This window comes from Scatophagus argus, chromosome 20 (assembly GCF_020382885.2).
Source record: "Scatophagus argus isolate fScaArg1 chromosome 20, fScaArg1.pri, whole genome shotgun sequence".
NCBI lineage: Eukaryota > Metazoa > Chordata > Actinopteri > Scatophagidae > Scatophagus > Scatophagus argus.
The window spans coordinates 4,677,822-4,691,942 of record NC_058512.1 but is presented as its reverse complement, the minus strand read 5'-3'; the positions used below and the strand labels follow the sequence as shown (position 1 = coordinate 4,691,942).

The 14,121-nt window shown below is 41.9% G+C and overlaps 1 protein-coding gene across 4 annotated transcripts; it reads right to left on the bottom strand.

Annotated features, from left to right (window-relative positions):
* Positions 1-236: 236 nt before the first annotated feature.
* Positions 237-13,648, bottom strand: zgc:162472 (uncharacterized protein LOC553495 homolog). Of its 4 annotated transcripts, none has more exons than XM_046374962.1 (29): positions 13,452-13,648; positions 12,539-12,741; positions 11,811-12,453; positions 11,574-11,677; positions 11,347-11,412; positions 10,909-11,070; positions 10,545-10,678; positions 10,339-10,433; positions 10,175-10,229; positions 9,913-10,047; positions 9,525-9,758; positions 9,332-9,395; positions 9,054-9,255; positions 8,871-8,971; positions 8,350-8,740; positions 8,052-8,186; positions 7,634-7,670; positions 7,420-7,533; positions 3,951-7,338; positions 3,678-3,829; positions 3,319-3,557; positions 3,146-3,215; positions 2,881-3,034; positions 2,669-2,792; positions 2,550-2,583; positions 2,351-2,455; positions 1,986-2,259; positions 1,555-1,864; positions 237-1,430 (listed from the first exon to the last, which is right to left on the bottom strand). In XM_046374962.1, the coding sequence occupies exons 2-29, from the start codon at positions 12,733-12,735 to the stop codon at positions 1,308-1,310; spliced, it is 7,842 nt and encodes a 2,613-aa protein (XP_046230918.1). In that variant the 5' UTR covers positions 12,736-12,741; positions 13,452-13,648; the 3' UTR covers positions 237-1,307. The 4 variants fall into 4 exon arrangements, with proteins under 4 accessions (XP_046230918.1, XP_046230920.1, XP_046230917.1 ...); XM_046374964.1 differs by having other exon boundaries at positions 2,669-2,795; positions 9,081-9,255; XM_046374961.1 differs by having other exon boundaries at positions 2,669-2,795; positions 13,452-13,647.
* Between the last annotated feature and the right edge of the window lie 473 nt (positions 13,649-14,121).

Below are 14,121 nucleotides of genomic sequence, written 5' to 3'. Positions count from 1 at the left end.
CCATTATGATAAGCACCCAGCACACTTCTATGCGATCCAATCCTGCAACAGACTTAACTACCACTGAGAAGCTTATACAGTAGTCAAATGTTCCCTTGTTTCATAGTCACTCATTTCTAAGGTTATGATTTCAGGTTCTGTAAATTAAATGCCTTCTGTGGTGCAAACGCAGGCTTTAGCCACTGAATTTCAGTGCGTCAGTGATGATGTAAGGACTCAAAGTAGTTTGCCATGTTCTGTTCAACAAGCTGCGTTTTTAATGGCTGGAGGTGATCTGTACATTCAGTCTGTACATTTAAAATAACATGTAATTTCATAAAACAAAGGGAATGCAATTATTCTACTACTTTACAGCAAAAAATGCATCTAGATACAAGAGTGGGTTAAGTGGTGGTGAAGAAAACATTTTATTCAGATCTTACCACATTTTACTTTTAATGAACTAATGGAATATGTAAGGCAGATAATACATGATGGGTTTATTTTTCAAGTATCAAACATAACAACTGGATGCTATACAAGGACCTCTTTGGACATTCAACTCATCTACATAATACAGTTCAACAAAATGTCTTACAGAACAAATTTCCTTTAAGTCGCACTACCTCTGCTCTACATGGTGTGAACTTGCAGAATATAATGGTCTTCAAACCCTTTTACTAAAAGCCAATTTTAAGACCTCCTTTTTGTCAAATGAAAATAAAAATTTGATTCAGATCTGAATGGATGACGAAAAACTACCACAAAATACACAAACGGGGCATTAATTAGATAAAGCATTTAAAAATGCAACTGTATTATGATGATGATGATGATGGCGAAGAATCTGATTTTCCTTCCTGAGATGAAATGTCTGTTCTGTGTCATTTGTGTTCAGTGGCACAAATATGGGAGAAAAACAATTAAAACCAGTTCGCTATTGTACAATATTTACATGTTCACAGATATGCAGATTGAAAAAAAAAATATATTGAAATGGATTAAATAACTAGGAAAAAAGCCACCACAGCTTTGAGTCAAACTGTTACCAATGTTTGGCTGTTAGTGAGTACAATTCAGTAATTATTATTTGAACTAACGGCTGTTTAAAAAATGCATTCCAGCAAACTGAAATTACTGTACATATCCAAAGTGCTTGTGAAAGAAAATGCATTCATCTGTAATTTTAGCTTCACTTCAATACAATAGACTGCAAAAACAATAAAAACTATACTGTCTTTCTTTATAAATTAACTTTTAAGACATGACTTTACACAACCAAATTTTAAGAACGTAAGAGTGCAGGTTTCTTCTCTCACTCCACCACGCTACGGCTTTCCCCCGTCATCCACTTCTGTAAAAATGTCACTTAAGAAGTACTGAGACACACTGGTGGGCTCCTCCTCAACTGGGACACTCTCCACACTGTCAATTTGATGGGGAACTGAGACCTACAAAACAAGAACAAAGGATGAGTTGTAATCAACTATGTGGATGTGGAAATTTTCACTGAATTAATATGACTCTTCATCCACTTCTGCAGCCCCTCCTCCTCCTCCTCCTCCTCCTCCTCACCTCAACTGTGCACGGAGTTGGGTCTGAGGACAGACGGCTGTGCTCAGAAGTCTGTTCTACATCCATCTCTGCTTGTGTTGGTGATGTGGTAGAGGATGTTGAGTGGGTTTCCCCTGATGGCTGTACTGGAGTGGGTGTAGGATCGACATCATATGATGTTGAGGCTACAGGTGATGGGGTAGATTGTTTTCTTGCTACTTGTGAGGATTTGACCTTAGGGCCCTTGGGAGCTGCTTTGCCAGATAAAGAAGTGCTTGAATTTGCAGTGTTGTTTGTCTCAGAAAGTACGGAAGAGAAGCCTTCAGGTTTTCTGTCAGATATTAAAGGTGAATGTAACACTGAATTAGCATCTTATTCAAAATTGATAACAATCAGAAAACCGGGGAAATAATTCAGAATTCAACAAAGGATTTGCTTTTGTTCCACCTCACCTATTCCGACTACTAGTCCTCCTGGTCTGTGCAGTTTGTGCTTCTGAGCTGCTATCCTCAGGCTCCTTTCCACTCGTCAATACCTGCTTTTCAACATCTACATGATCACCTCCTTCTTTCTGCGGATCACTGACAACTTCATCCATGGCTTTTGGCTGCACAGAAGGCCCAGGAAGCTCAGAGCCCTGGGTGGAGAAGAACTCTGCTTCCTTGGCAGCGAGGGTCTTGCTGGCTTGATTCTTTCTTGGAAATTTGGGCTTAACCTGCAGTTTGGCTGATTCAAGGTGAAACCGGGACATGAGAAAAAAGACGTGTTCAATTAACTGGGTGTGAATGCGATCCCTAAGTACTCATCTAATGCATACCTGCTCTTCCAGTGCCCATTAGTCTCTGCTTTTTAGGGGGATGTTCAGTCTCATCATTATTCTCCACAGTCCCTGGCACTATGGACGGCTGACCTGGACTACTGTCTGTTCCATAAACACAAACAATCCATGTTTACTGTTTCTAATAACACTTTCAAAATTTGCTTAATTAAATGACAGAATAATCCGATCACTATACCATGTGGATCCACTGGATTCTCCTTGACAGAACCCTGGCATGATTGAGAAAAAGGAAATGTGTTACACAGACAACGCATCAGAGCACAGCTACAAGCGGCTCCTTACAGCTTCACTTACCACACATGCAGCTTTGTCCTGTCCAGTGTCTTTTACACTGATGAAGCCTGTCTCATCGCCTACCTCTGTGGACTCCGGCACAGAGGCAGGTCTATCTCCAGCTGCCAGTTGTTCTGCAGGAACACTACTGAGAGAGGAAAGTTGTAGAATCAGAGGCCAAACAAAACCAGATTCACGCCTGCATTAGGAGCTGATAAAAGGCAGGTACTAACCTTTGTTGCTGTACTGATGCATCTGTTTCAGGAAGATAAGGGACAGGCTCAGGCGTCCTGTTCACAACCTCCGCCAGTGAACAGACTGGGATCTCAGTTAAAGAGAGGATGAAAAATGGTTCATCTGGATCTGAAGGCATCTGGTCCTGCAGCACTGAGAGTGAGAGCCAGAGAGGTTTAGCCACAATCATAGTGCATATGCTGCATATGATACACAATATAAAATTAACTGATGTGAGTGGATGGTGGTCCCAGATTGACTTACTGTCTGTAAATATTGTGACATTTGGATGACTCTGAGTTACTCCTGTGATAGATTGTGATCCATCCTGGGACTGTGAGAAGAATCATAAGGGCAAGATTACACCATTCATTTCTCATGGTCATGTAGTGCTCACAGGATATGCCTTCTTGTACACTTATTGATTAATATCTTACCTGAGTAGAAATGTCAGGTGTCAAACAACCCAGAGAGGATCCAGCAACATTTGGAGGGGAGTCATGTTGATTCACTTGCTCAATAACTTGTGTCAAGCAACCCAATGAGGACTCAGCATCATTTATGGGTGAATTCCGCCCAGTAGCTCCCTCTACTGCTTCCTGAACATTAGGTTGGACTACAGACACAGGTTTTTCACAAACCAAAGCATCCACAGCTTCTGAGGAAGTACCAGAATCTGCCGAGAAGCAGAGCCACAAGTCATCAACAAAGATGCTACAAGGCCATAGATGCCATTAATAATTATCTGCTTAGCATTCTTTGAGGTGAGGAAACTTTCATTTTTAAGGTGCCATACCTGCTTCTGCTGGTTTTGTATTCTGGATTTGCTGGTGTTGACCACGACGTCCCAAGTTGGGTTTGGGTTTAACAAGCCGGCCTCTACGAGTCTGAGGACCTTTTCTTGAGGACTTGGAAGAATCAGTCGACTCTGACTCATTATTATCACCGCTTTAAGTGGAAAACAAACTCATATTACACATATTACATTAGACTGTAAGTACGACATGACAACATTATTCGTATTGTCTTACATACTTTTTAGGGCAAAATCAGGAATGGTACGATTTACCTTTGGGCAGCTGTTTGATTAGTTTCAGTAGGCTCCGGATATTGAGGGACTGCAACTTGACTCTGTGCCTCAAAGTTATTCTCTGAGCATGGCTCTTGGATGATTTCTTTTGGATCTGGGGTGGACTGCGTATTAGCAGATTTAATTTTTGACTCTGCTGAACCATGTTCTGAAGACTGAACATCTGAAATAGCAGTTGGACCATCTGTTGGTTGGCTTTTTGACTCGGTAGTTTTGCAGTCCCATTGTGAAGCAGGTCCAGCCTCCACCTCGACTCCTGTGGATTCCCCTTCAACTGTGGATTTTTCACGTATGTTACTTTCAAGAAATAATTCTGGCAATACAGACTGATTCTCAGCAACCGAAGATGTTGCCACGACTAAGGCATCAGGGGATGTACCATCTATTGACTTTTCCGACTCTGCAGGTCCTAACTTCTTACAACTGAGAGGCTCTGTAGTCAGCAAACAATGTGTTGATGTCAAAAGATTTTTGTGTGCACTTTCAAAATCTGTCTTTTGGCCCCCAGTCGTAGACAGCTCCTCTGCGGGTTCATGAGTAGAGCATAATTCCAATGACGGTAGTGAAACTGAAGCAGAGCCAGTTATTTTAATTTGACTTGTTTTTTCAGGAGAAGTGATGCCAGTTGGTTCTGTTTCTATCTCTGCTATTGTGTGGGCAGTGGAGGGTTTCTCCACAAGTTGCATGGGTGCAACAGGGTCTTTCGTGGTTTGAGGTTTGGGCTGCACACTTCGTGATGTTTGTGGCAAATTGGGTTTGGGTTTGATTTTTTGACCTCTCCTAGTCCGGCAAGTAGATATGACGACACTTTCTGCTTTCTGACTGAGAAGTAGCTTTTCTGCATGCATTAGATGTCCAGCAGGATGGTTGCTGATGTCTGAAACAGGTACTGAGTCTATGTTTGACTGTGGTCCAACTTGTGATTCTGGGACCGCTGAGCCTGTTGAACACAGGTTACTACAACTACTCTCCGCTGTCCAATCATGAGACATCACTTGTTCTGTCGACTCCAATGTTGGCCTTGTGTCTCTAGTGGCCGGGTCCCTATTGGGTTCATACAGAGCATCAGACAAGCTCTGATTTTCTGAGGCTCGCTGATCTGATGTTGCTGCTCCTGATTCTACATGATCAACATCTCCAACATTTCTATTTTTCTCCTCTGTTGGTGTAAGAGTAGAGCTCACATCAAATGATGCTATCAAACCTGAAGCAGGACCAGTGCTTTGACCTGTTTTTTCAGATGAGGTGATGCGAGTTGGTTCTGCTATTGTGCTGTCAGCGGATTCAGGTTTTGAAGTTGGGCTGGAAGGTTTCTCCACAAGCTGTAAGTGTGTGACAGGGTTTTTTGTGGTTTGAGGTTTGGATCGTACAGTTCTTGATGTCTGCGATAAATTGGGTTTAGGTTTGACTTTTTGGCCTCTCCTCGTCTGGAAAGTAGATGCAACTACACTTTCTTCTTTCTGACTGAGTGGTAACTCCTCCACATGTGTTACGTGGGGAGAAGACTGATCTGATGTTGTTCCATCTGATTCTATTTGACCAGTAACTCCAACATCTGTCTTTTTCTGCTCTGTTGTAGACTGTTCCCCTGTGGCTTCAAGAGTAGAGCCTATATCCAGTGATGGTGTCAAATCTGAAACAGGACCAGTGCTTTGACTTGATTTTTCAGGAGAGGTGATGCAAGTTGGTTCGGCTTCAGCTGGTTCTGCTACTGTGTTGTCCATGGATTGGGGCTCTGAAGTTGGACTGGAAGGTTTCTCTGCAAGCTGCATGTGTGCGACAGACTCTTTTGTGTTTTGAGGTTTGGAGTGCACAATTCTTGATGTCTGTGACAATTTAGGTTTTGGTTTGACCTTTTTGCCTCTCTTAGTCTGGAAAGAAGACACAACTACACTTTCTTCTTTCTGTTTGAGAGGTAACTCTTCTACATGTGCTACATGTGAAGCAGGATGGTTGCTGCTCTCTTGAACAGGTACTGAGTCTATGTTTGACTCTTGTCCAACCTGTAATTCTGGGACTGCTAAGTTTGATGTCAGCAGATTACAGCTACTGTCCTTTGACCCATTATGAGACATCAGTTTTTCTTCCGTGGACTCAGATGTTGGCCTTACGCCTCTTGTGGACTGTTCTCTACAGGGTTCAAACTGAGCTTCAGAGAAGTTCAGTTTTTCCAAGGCTCTCTGATCTGATGTTGCAGCTGGTTCTATCTGAAGAACAACTCCAACATCTGTATTTTTCTCTTCAGTTGTAGACAGTTCTTCTCTTGGTGTGATAGTAGAGCTTATATCCAATGATGGTTTGAAATCTGAAGTAGGACCAGCGCTTTTACTTGGTTTTTCATGAGAGGTGATGCAAGTTGGTTCTGCTTCAACATCTATCACTGTTTTCTCATGGAATTTGAGGTTTGGAGTTGGGTTTGGGTTTCTCTCTATGATGTCTTTTGTGGTGTCAGATTTAAACTGCAAAGTTCTTGATGTCTGTGATAGGTTGGGTTTTGGTTTGACTTTCTTGAATCGACTCTTCTTAATCTGCCACGTAGCTGCGTCTTCACTCTCTTCTTTCTGACTGACAGGTAAATCTTCAACAGGTGTAACGTATGGATCAGGAAGGCTGCTGCTCTGTTGGACTGGAGCTGAATATATGTTTGTCCCTTGCAAGTCTGTGACTGCTGTGTCGCATATCACCAGATTGTCAAAACTACTGTGAGTTGTCCCCACATGAGATACCAGTATTTTGTCTGTGGACTCTGTAGTGGAGTCTCCAGTAGCATGTTCAAAACTGGGTTCAAATGTAGGGTCAGAAAAACTTTGACTCTGGTTTTTTGAGGTATTCAGATCTGACGTTGCTGCCTCTGATATCACTTGACCAACAGAACTCTCCTGATTGCCAGATGCATCTTCAGCAAGTTTTTCTTCAATACGAGAAATTTCATCCATTGACTCTTTTTGACTAGAGTCTTCCATGTTCTCCAGTTGGAACTTTGACTGTGCAGTCCTTGAGGCTTGGATCAGGTTAGGTTTTGGTTTCACCTTGGATAAGCGTCCTCCCCTGGGTTGTGAAGAAATTTTCTTTGACCCCTCTGGACTTGAGTGCAATTGTGGGGTAAGGTTCATATCAGAACCAGTCCTCTGATCGCTGCTTTCAGTAATGGGCATGTTCCCATTGTCTGCTGTGCTGTTTTGTAGCTCCACAGTGGCAACAGTTTCTGATGCTTCTGTTACTCCTTGACCAGAAGTTGCAGACACAAGTGGAGTGAGACTGTTTTTACTGTGCGCAGCAGGCTTTGATGCAATATCTTCTTCTTGGTGTTGGCTGGTTTCACCCACACTGACTGATGCTGTACCTGCAATTAAACATAATGGTACATCTTAAATTTAGTGTAATTTAACCCAAAACAAATAAAATCCAATTCCAGTGTGAGCAAACTTGTGGCTTCTGTGACTCTAACCTGTTTTGAGATCTTGTGTGGCTGTTTGATTCTGTGCTGACTGTGAGACGTGAGCCAGGCTGCCGATGGCCAACAAAGTTTGAGCTGCCTCATTGTAGCTCTGCTCCTCAGATACTACAACAAAAAAGACACCAAAAAATTAATACTTTGAGACCATCTAAATATATATATATGTTTTCCATTAGGGGCTATTCAGAATATTTCTTCAACATACCTTCTGTGTTTTCTGAAGAAAGGAAGTCAATAACATCCTGCAAGGGAAAGAAATATATTGTAAGTCAGACCAAGAGTTTCCCATATAACCAGAGTAGGTGAGAAAGGATGCGATGTATTTGGAAAACATATATCACAGTAGTCCCAGTTATACTTCTTTGACACTTTTTTTCTATGTCTGTCAGCTGATTACATTAAAAGACAAAAAGGTTGATGTAAGCTCATCTGCCTCCGCAAAATATTAAATACTAAACTGCATGAAGCTTTCTTCAAACTGGAACTTCTATTCTCATTTAAAGTGTGCACAAAATGAACTTGGAAGAAAACAAGGTTATTTTATCTATGTCAGCCCTTTCATATATAAATGTGGATAATGATTTAATTTCACTGGCACTACAGTTTAGGTAAAGGACACTTACAACCAGCAGGTCCAACTGATGTTCACAAGGTTCAGCTGTGCCTGTCTCATTTTGTGCCAGCTCGCAAGAGACATCAGGGCACAGAGCATCTTGGGAGATACCCAACACATCAGGCATATGGGCCAAGATTTCAAGCTATGTGTGGGATGGGGGAGTCAGAGTGGAGGGTTTGAATTATGGAATGTAAAACCATGCACAAAAATAATGAAAAAAACAAAAAACACAAAAATGCTTGTAACAAGAATTATGAAAACATAAAATCAATGCAAGATGGTAAACAGGAAAGGGTTTCTCATACCTCCTCCATAGTCTCTTCCACTTCTGAAATCACAGGAGGTGGGGAGCGTAGGCTGGCAGGTACAAACGCAGGGGCAATGCCATCCTTACTGAAGCTACATGCACGATGCTGCTCCTCCTCCACCTCTTCGTCCCCCCACTGCTTTTCATTTTCCTCATCACTGTATTCAGACTGAGAAGCCCTGAGGGTGACTAGTTTGGTTTTTTTGGACTCCTGGACTGACTGTGACTTTGATGATCTTCCCCTCTTGGCTGTGCATTTGGGTTTAGGCTTGGTAGTGGAAGCAGTGGTCCCCACTGGTGAGGCAGGAGTGGTTTCAGATTTGGAGGAGTGGGCATCATCTTTGGCAGGGTAAGTCAAGGGTTTGGTGGGTTTGGGCGTTCTCCCATACCTACAAATCACAGTTTCATACTGATGAACCACACTTGGTGTATCCAAAGTATTTTCTGTGGGTGCTGGGAATGGGAATATTTCTGAATACAATGTCAAAAAAACTTGCCATGTGCAAAAACATGTAATACCTGGTAGGTCTTGGAGGTTGAACAGTGGCATCCTCGTCTTCCGAGGAAACGCCATCGCTCTTCTTACTGACTTGCTTCACAGGTGATGCGTCTTTATTTACCTAAAAGGTTCGCAAAAGTTTTAGCAAGACAAATTAACAATGTGGAGAAATATCTGGGATGCTCTGAAATTGAAATAGTAACCTGCTCTTCAGAGGCTCCATCACTCACACTCACATCCCCCTCATCTGACACGGTATCTTTGTCCCTTGTGGAGGGTGGTGCAGGCTTTTTACCCCACTTCCGACCTAAAGGCAGCAGTGGTTTTGGTGCTCTGCCTCGTGAGAGTTTAGCTGGCTTGATTACAGTGTCCTTGGCTGCATTTACCTTGTCAGTCTTTTCAGACCTGAATATGGGGACAAGACAGAGAATTTTACTACCTGAATATGCATTTAAATAGCAGCAATTTTACACTTCATTACATCTCTGAGACTGGGTGGTCCTCAGGAAGCGCTGCCTCAGCATCTTCAGGTATGCAGGCCTCATCTGAGAATAGAAAAGCAAAACAAAATAAAGCAACAAATAACATTGAACAACGGCCACACAGACATGGAGAAACTGAGATATCTTTGAGAAATGGGATTTTTTCCCTTAAATAACTGAATGCTCCTGTACCTGGTTCATTGCTTTTTCCACTGCTTTTGTTTTTCTTGTCATTTGGTTCCACAGTGGAGACATCCTGTCTATTCTTTCTTTTGCGGTTCTTCTTAGGCCTAGAAACGGGGGTTCCTTCCTCACTACAGAGATCCTCATTCTCCTTCTCTCCCTCCTCCTCTAAGTCAGGCATTTCATTCTCCACTTCCTCATCTTCCTCCTCCACATCACTCAGCTTCGGTGCAGCTTTTTTCCCTGCAACAGGATTTAAAAACACACAAGGATTGTTGAATTGAGACAAAATCAGGTAGAAGTTAAATCTGCACCCCAGAATAATATTTAAAGGATGACATAATAATACACAGCTCAGAGAGCATTAAATGTGACAAAAAGCATGAGAGAGAGTTACCCTTTGCCTTTCTCTTGGGCTTGTTGCGGGAGTTCTTCTCAGCAAGTGACTTGAGTTTCTTTCTGCTTTTCTGAACTTCTAGAATCTTCTCTAGCAACTTAGAAAAATACTCTATGTCTAATTTGCGCCTCTCTCCTAGAAAACAATCATCATAAAATGCTGCGTCAAAATCCACACAGGTATCGCAGAGGGAACATTTCATTTTCATTTCATTTAATGGTCTACTGAACCAGCTAAACATATTGTTCTACTGATTACTTACTGAAAGCTTTGTCAATCCTCCAGGCGTTCTCTCGCTCTTCTTTTTTGAATTTGTTCTGAAAGTTTCAATCAATGCAATTAGCACAAACTTTATACTGTGTTTTCAGCGAGGCAGTGCGTTGCTTCCGCATATAAAAATCTGAAGCTTTTCAACAACATACCAACCTTTATCTCCGATCGAGCTCTATGAGGAAACAGTTGACAAATCATGGAAAAGTCTGTCCCCACCATGCTGATTGCCAGGAAGAACATGTCTGTCTCTGATGGAAAAGAGCAAGCATGGAAACAATATCAACAAGGCATCAGAGCAAAATGTGCCATAAATGTGTCACAATTCAGGTATGTATATGTGTTATTCATAGCAGTTCAACCTTCACTAGACCACGGTTTCGAATAGGTCCCTTTCCTGAAGCTTGAGTAAGTTGTAGTGGAGCCACGCTCAAAGATGGGGTCTCGATCCTGAGCTGGGTTTGGTCCTTTGGCTCGCTGGACTTCCACCGTCAAGCTGACACACAAGTCGAGAAGACATGATTAAATCAAAAAATCTGATCCCAGCATCTCAAATATCACAGTATTAGCAGGCAATGTTTAAATTAAGAGGAAAAATTACATCCTTGGACAATTTTATAGATGCACTGGAGACACTATCAATGACACATTTCATCTACAATAACCGCAAAGAGAAGCGGGCAAAACTGAATGAATACCTTTAATGAGCTACAGAAGGGTACTGACCTCTCTTCATCAATGATCAGTGAGCCATCCTCTGCTACTTTGACCTGAGGAACCATGAGCGCTTCTTCCTCTTCTTCCTCTGCTGCCTCCTCCTCCTCTTCCTCCACTCTCGGGCTTGCAATTTTAGCAGCTACTTCAGGTTCCTGCGCTCTCTCTGGTGACCTTCAGGGATTGCATTGCAAAAATCATACAGAAAAAAAGGGCTGATATATAGACAACTTTTATATCTAATTATATAAACTACTGCCTTATGAGGTCCGCATGTAAATTATGGCTGACAGAGCTATTAATTAGAAATATAGTGCACTATTCAGACTATTTCATTATTTAGACTTATTTATAAAACCATCAAATCTTTGTCAATGCTATGTACATATGGATACAAATAAGGAAAATATAAGGCAAAGAGATTTTAGAAAATTGATGATATAAACTTACTCTTCTCTTCCTGGAGAAGGTGGGACAACGGTCTCATTTTCTGAAGCTGGGTCTTCTATGCTAGATCTGAGCAAATTGCAAATACAGTGACATATGACAAGGAATCACAAAAACAGCCTTTCTTCTCAAATGGGACGAGGGATAATCAATAAAAAAAAAAAACATTTCTCTGGAGGTAAAGATTAAATGTTACACAAGCTTGACTAAGTAGTCGAGAAGAAACTTACGTCATGGGGTTAGACACTGGTAAATAACGGATAAGGTCCCTCATGGTCATTTTGGCAGGATCTATCGTAAATTCCTTTGCACGTGCTTTAGCTTTCTTGATTTTCTGCAACATCAGATTGTAACACTCTTTGTGTATAAACAATTTATTTTATAATATATGTCAAATTAATATGATACACAACTTAAGAAGTGAAGAGAATCTGGAAAAGTACACCTCATGAATAATCTGAGCTCACCTTTTCTTTGTGCATCTCATGTCTGAGCAACTCTCTGAGCTTTCGGGCCTTTGCAAGCCTCTGTAGGTCTGATGGGTCATTCAGGAGTCTACTCAAAGAAAGCGCTGCTGGCGACGGTGAAAGCCCACCCTTAGATGACACTAGAGTCCTGGCTTTCTCCGATATCTCAATACTTTCTTTATCTGGCAGAGATGGGGGAACTTTATCTGGTAATCTGGAAGGAACATCTTTAACTTGGCTGCCTGATGTGATAGCTACTTGTTTGCCACTGTCTGCTGGTAGATCAGCATTTTTGGGTAAATCCTCAGGTAGAGGAAAAGCTGAAGGTCCTGAACCATCAGAAGGGATGAGGGTGGGTTTAGGCTGCACTTTGGACGGCTTGCTCTCCTCTGAAGGCCTCCGTCGCCTTGGGGACTGGAGCGCCTGTGGAGGTGAAGTAATTGCAGCTTGGCTTGTTGTAGTTGGTTTCTCTGAGCCGGGGACTTCAACGGGGGTTTCAGAAACTGCCTTGACGGGGGACTTCAGCGTCCGAGAAAAGGTGGAGGGGCGACCTGGGGCCACTTTAGGCTTGACAGAAAATCGTTTCCGTCTCTGCACTGCTGCTGAGGAGCTGGTACCTTCCCCATTTTGATCGTTACCATCCCTAAACAGTTGTGAGACCAGCTGTTACATATAATAAAAGTAACGATAAAATACATTTTAGCGGTCATTTACTACTTGTTACTCACCCTGGGGCTGCAGATTTTTCTGATGGGGTCACAACACTCTTGTTATCTGTCACAGCAGGAGCAGTGCAGCTCTCACTGACAACTCTGGGGGTCTCGCTGGTTTCCTGGTTTACCGGAGGGGACTCCTGTGAGGTTGCTGTAGTTCTCCCTGCCGTACCAACGTTGGGCCGAATGCTGAATCTTGACCGACGAAACATTTTGACCTGAAAACAAGAAGTCAAAGCTGCATCAGTATTCCATAAGCTGAGGGTGAAATATTACCATGGTATCTCTCCTTTTACTGAAGACCAGGACCTGAGTATTTCTCCCACCACAGGAATATGTTATTTGATAAAGACCGTTTTATTCAAAGTGCAACGATATTTAAACTATGTAATGAAAAATATTGTGAAGTTATGATAACTTTACTGCCTGACATCTTATCTAGGAAACCGAAGCTGCTGTGAAAGCTTAACAAATTGGAATACACCACAACTATAGGACAGGGGGTTAGCATAGCACAAACGTTTGTTTCGCTCACTGCATTAGCGAAATACAACAACAACGCTGAAAACCTTCCTTGGCTTACGGCTGTGAAGCTAGCAACGTCACATTATTTCATGCAGGTTGCAGAGAGGCAAACCACAGCTATTCGTCCACATGACAGCAAGAGCGACGATGACAACTAAAAGCCAGCAGATAACCAGCAGATCTTTAATGAGACCTAACAGACCTCATTCCAACGAATGCACGACTTTGAAAAACGCGTGACTAACGAACAAAAGTGCACAAAGCTGCACCCAAACTCGCAAGTCAACACTTTGAGTCAGTCGTCCATACTTGGACCGTGCTGTTCTTTATAGTGAGAAGCTACGGCATCGAAATTTTAAATTTTACTAAGTTGACATGTGTTGTGTTGCTGTTAACGATATACCTGTCGCCGAAATATGCCGTCTATTTGTCGACGACGGGTGGCACGTAGCTGTAGCTAACATAGATAACCTCATGAGAACAAGAATCCGCCATGTTTTCATGACACGTTATTTTCGTGGCCGAAAGGGGTTGTGGGAAATGTAGTCGGATCAGTAAGCGAGTCGGCTGAGGCAAGATCATACAGTCTAGAGGCAAGACTGGCCTCTTTCTAAAGAAACCGAGCATTGAACCGGGACTGTTTGCAGGCTTTAAATATTATATAATATTGTCTGTAAAAACTCTGATGTGAGGGACATATTGAGATGTTTTATTTAAGTAAAACTAATAAGAAAAATAATAAAATATTCAAAAATAATGTTGAAATTGAATACGACAAGGTAAAATTGGCGTAACTTCAATAAACTTCAAAAGTAATTAGTGGTTGCACATGATTTAATCTGTAACAATTAATGTAATAATAATAGTAATAGGTTGAGAGATGCCATTCTTTGGCATAAGCATTTTTACTTCAGTACATTTTGTGAGTAAAATTTAGACCACATGACTTTTCAGAGAGTATTTTTCCACTGTGGTATTGTATATGGAGATCTAAATGCTATTACTTAAAAAAATATGGAATTCCAGTAATCAGAAATGGATGCCACGCTTGGGTTTTGTTGCACTGAAATCCT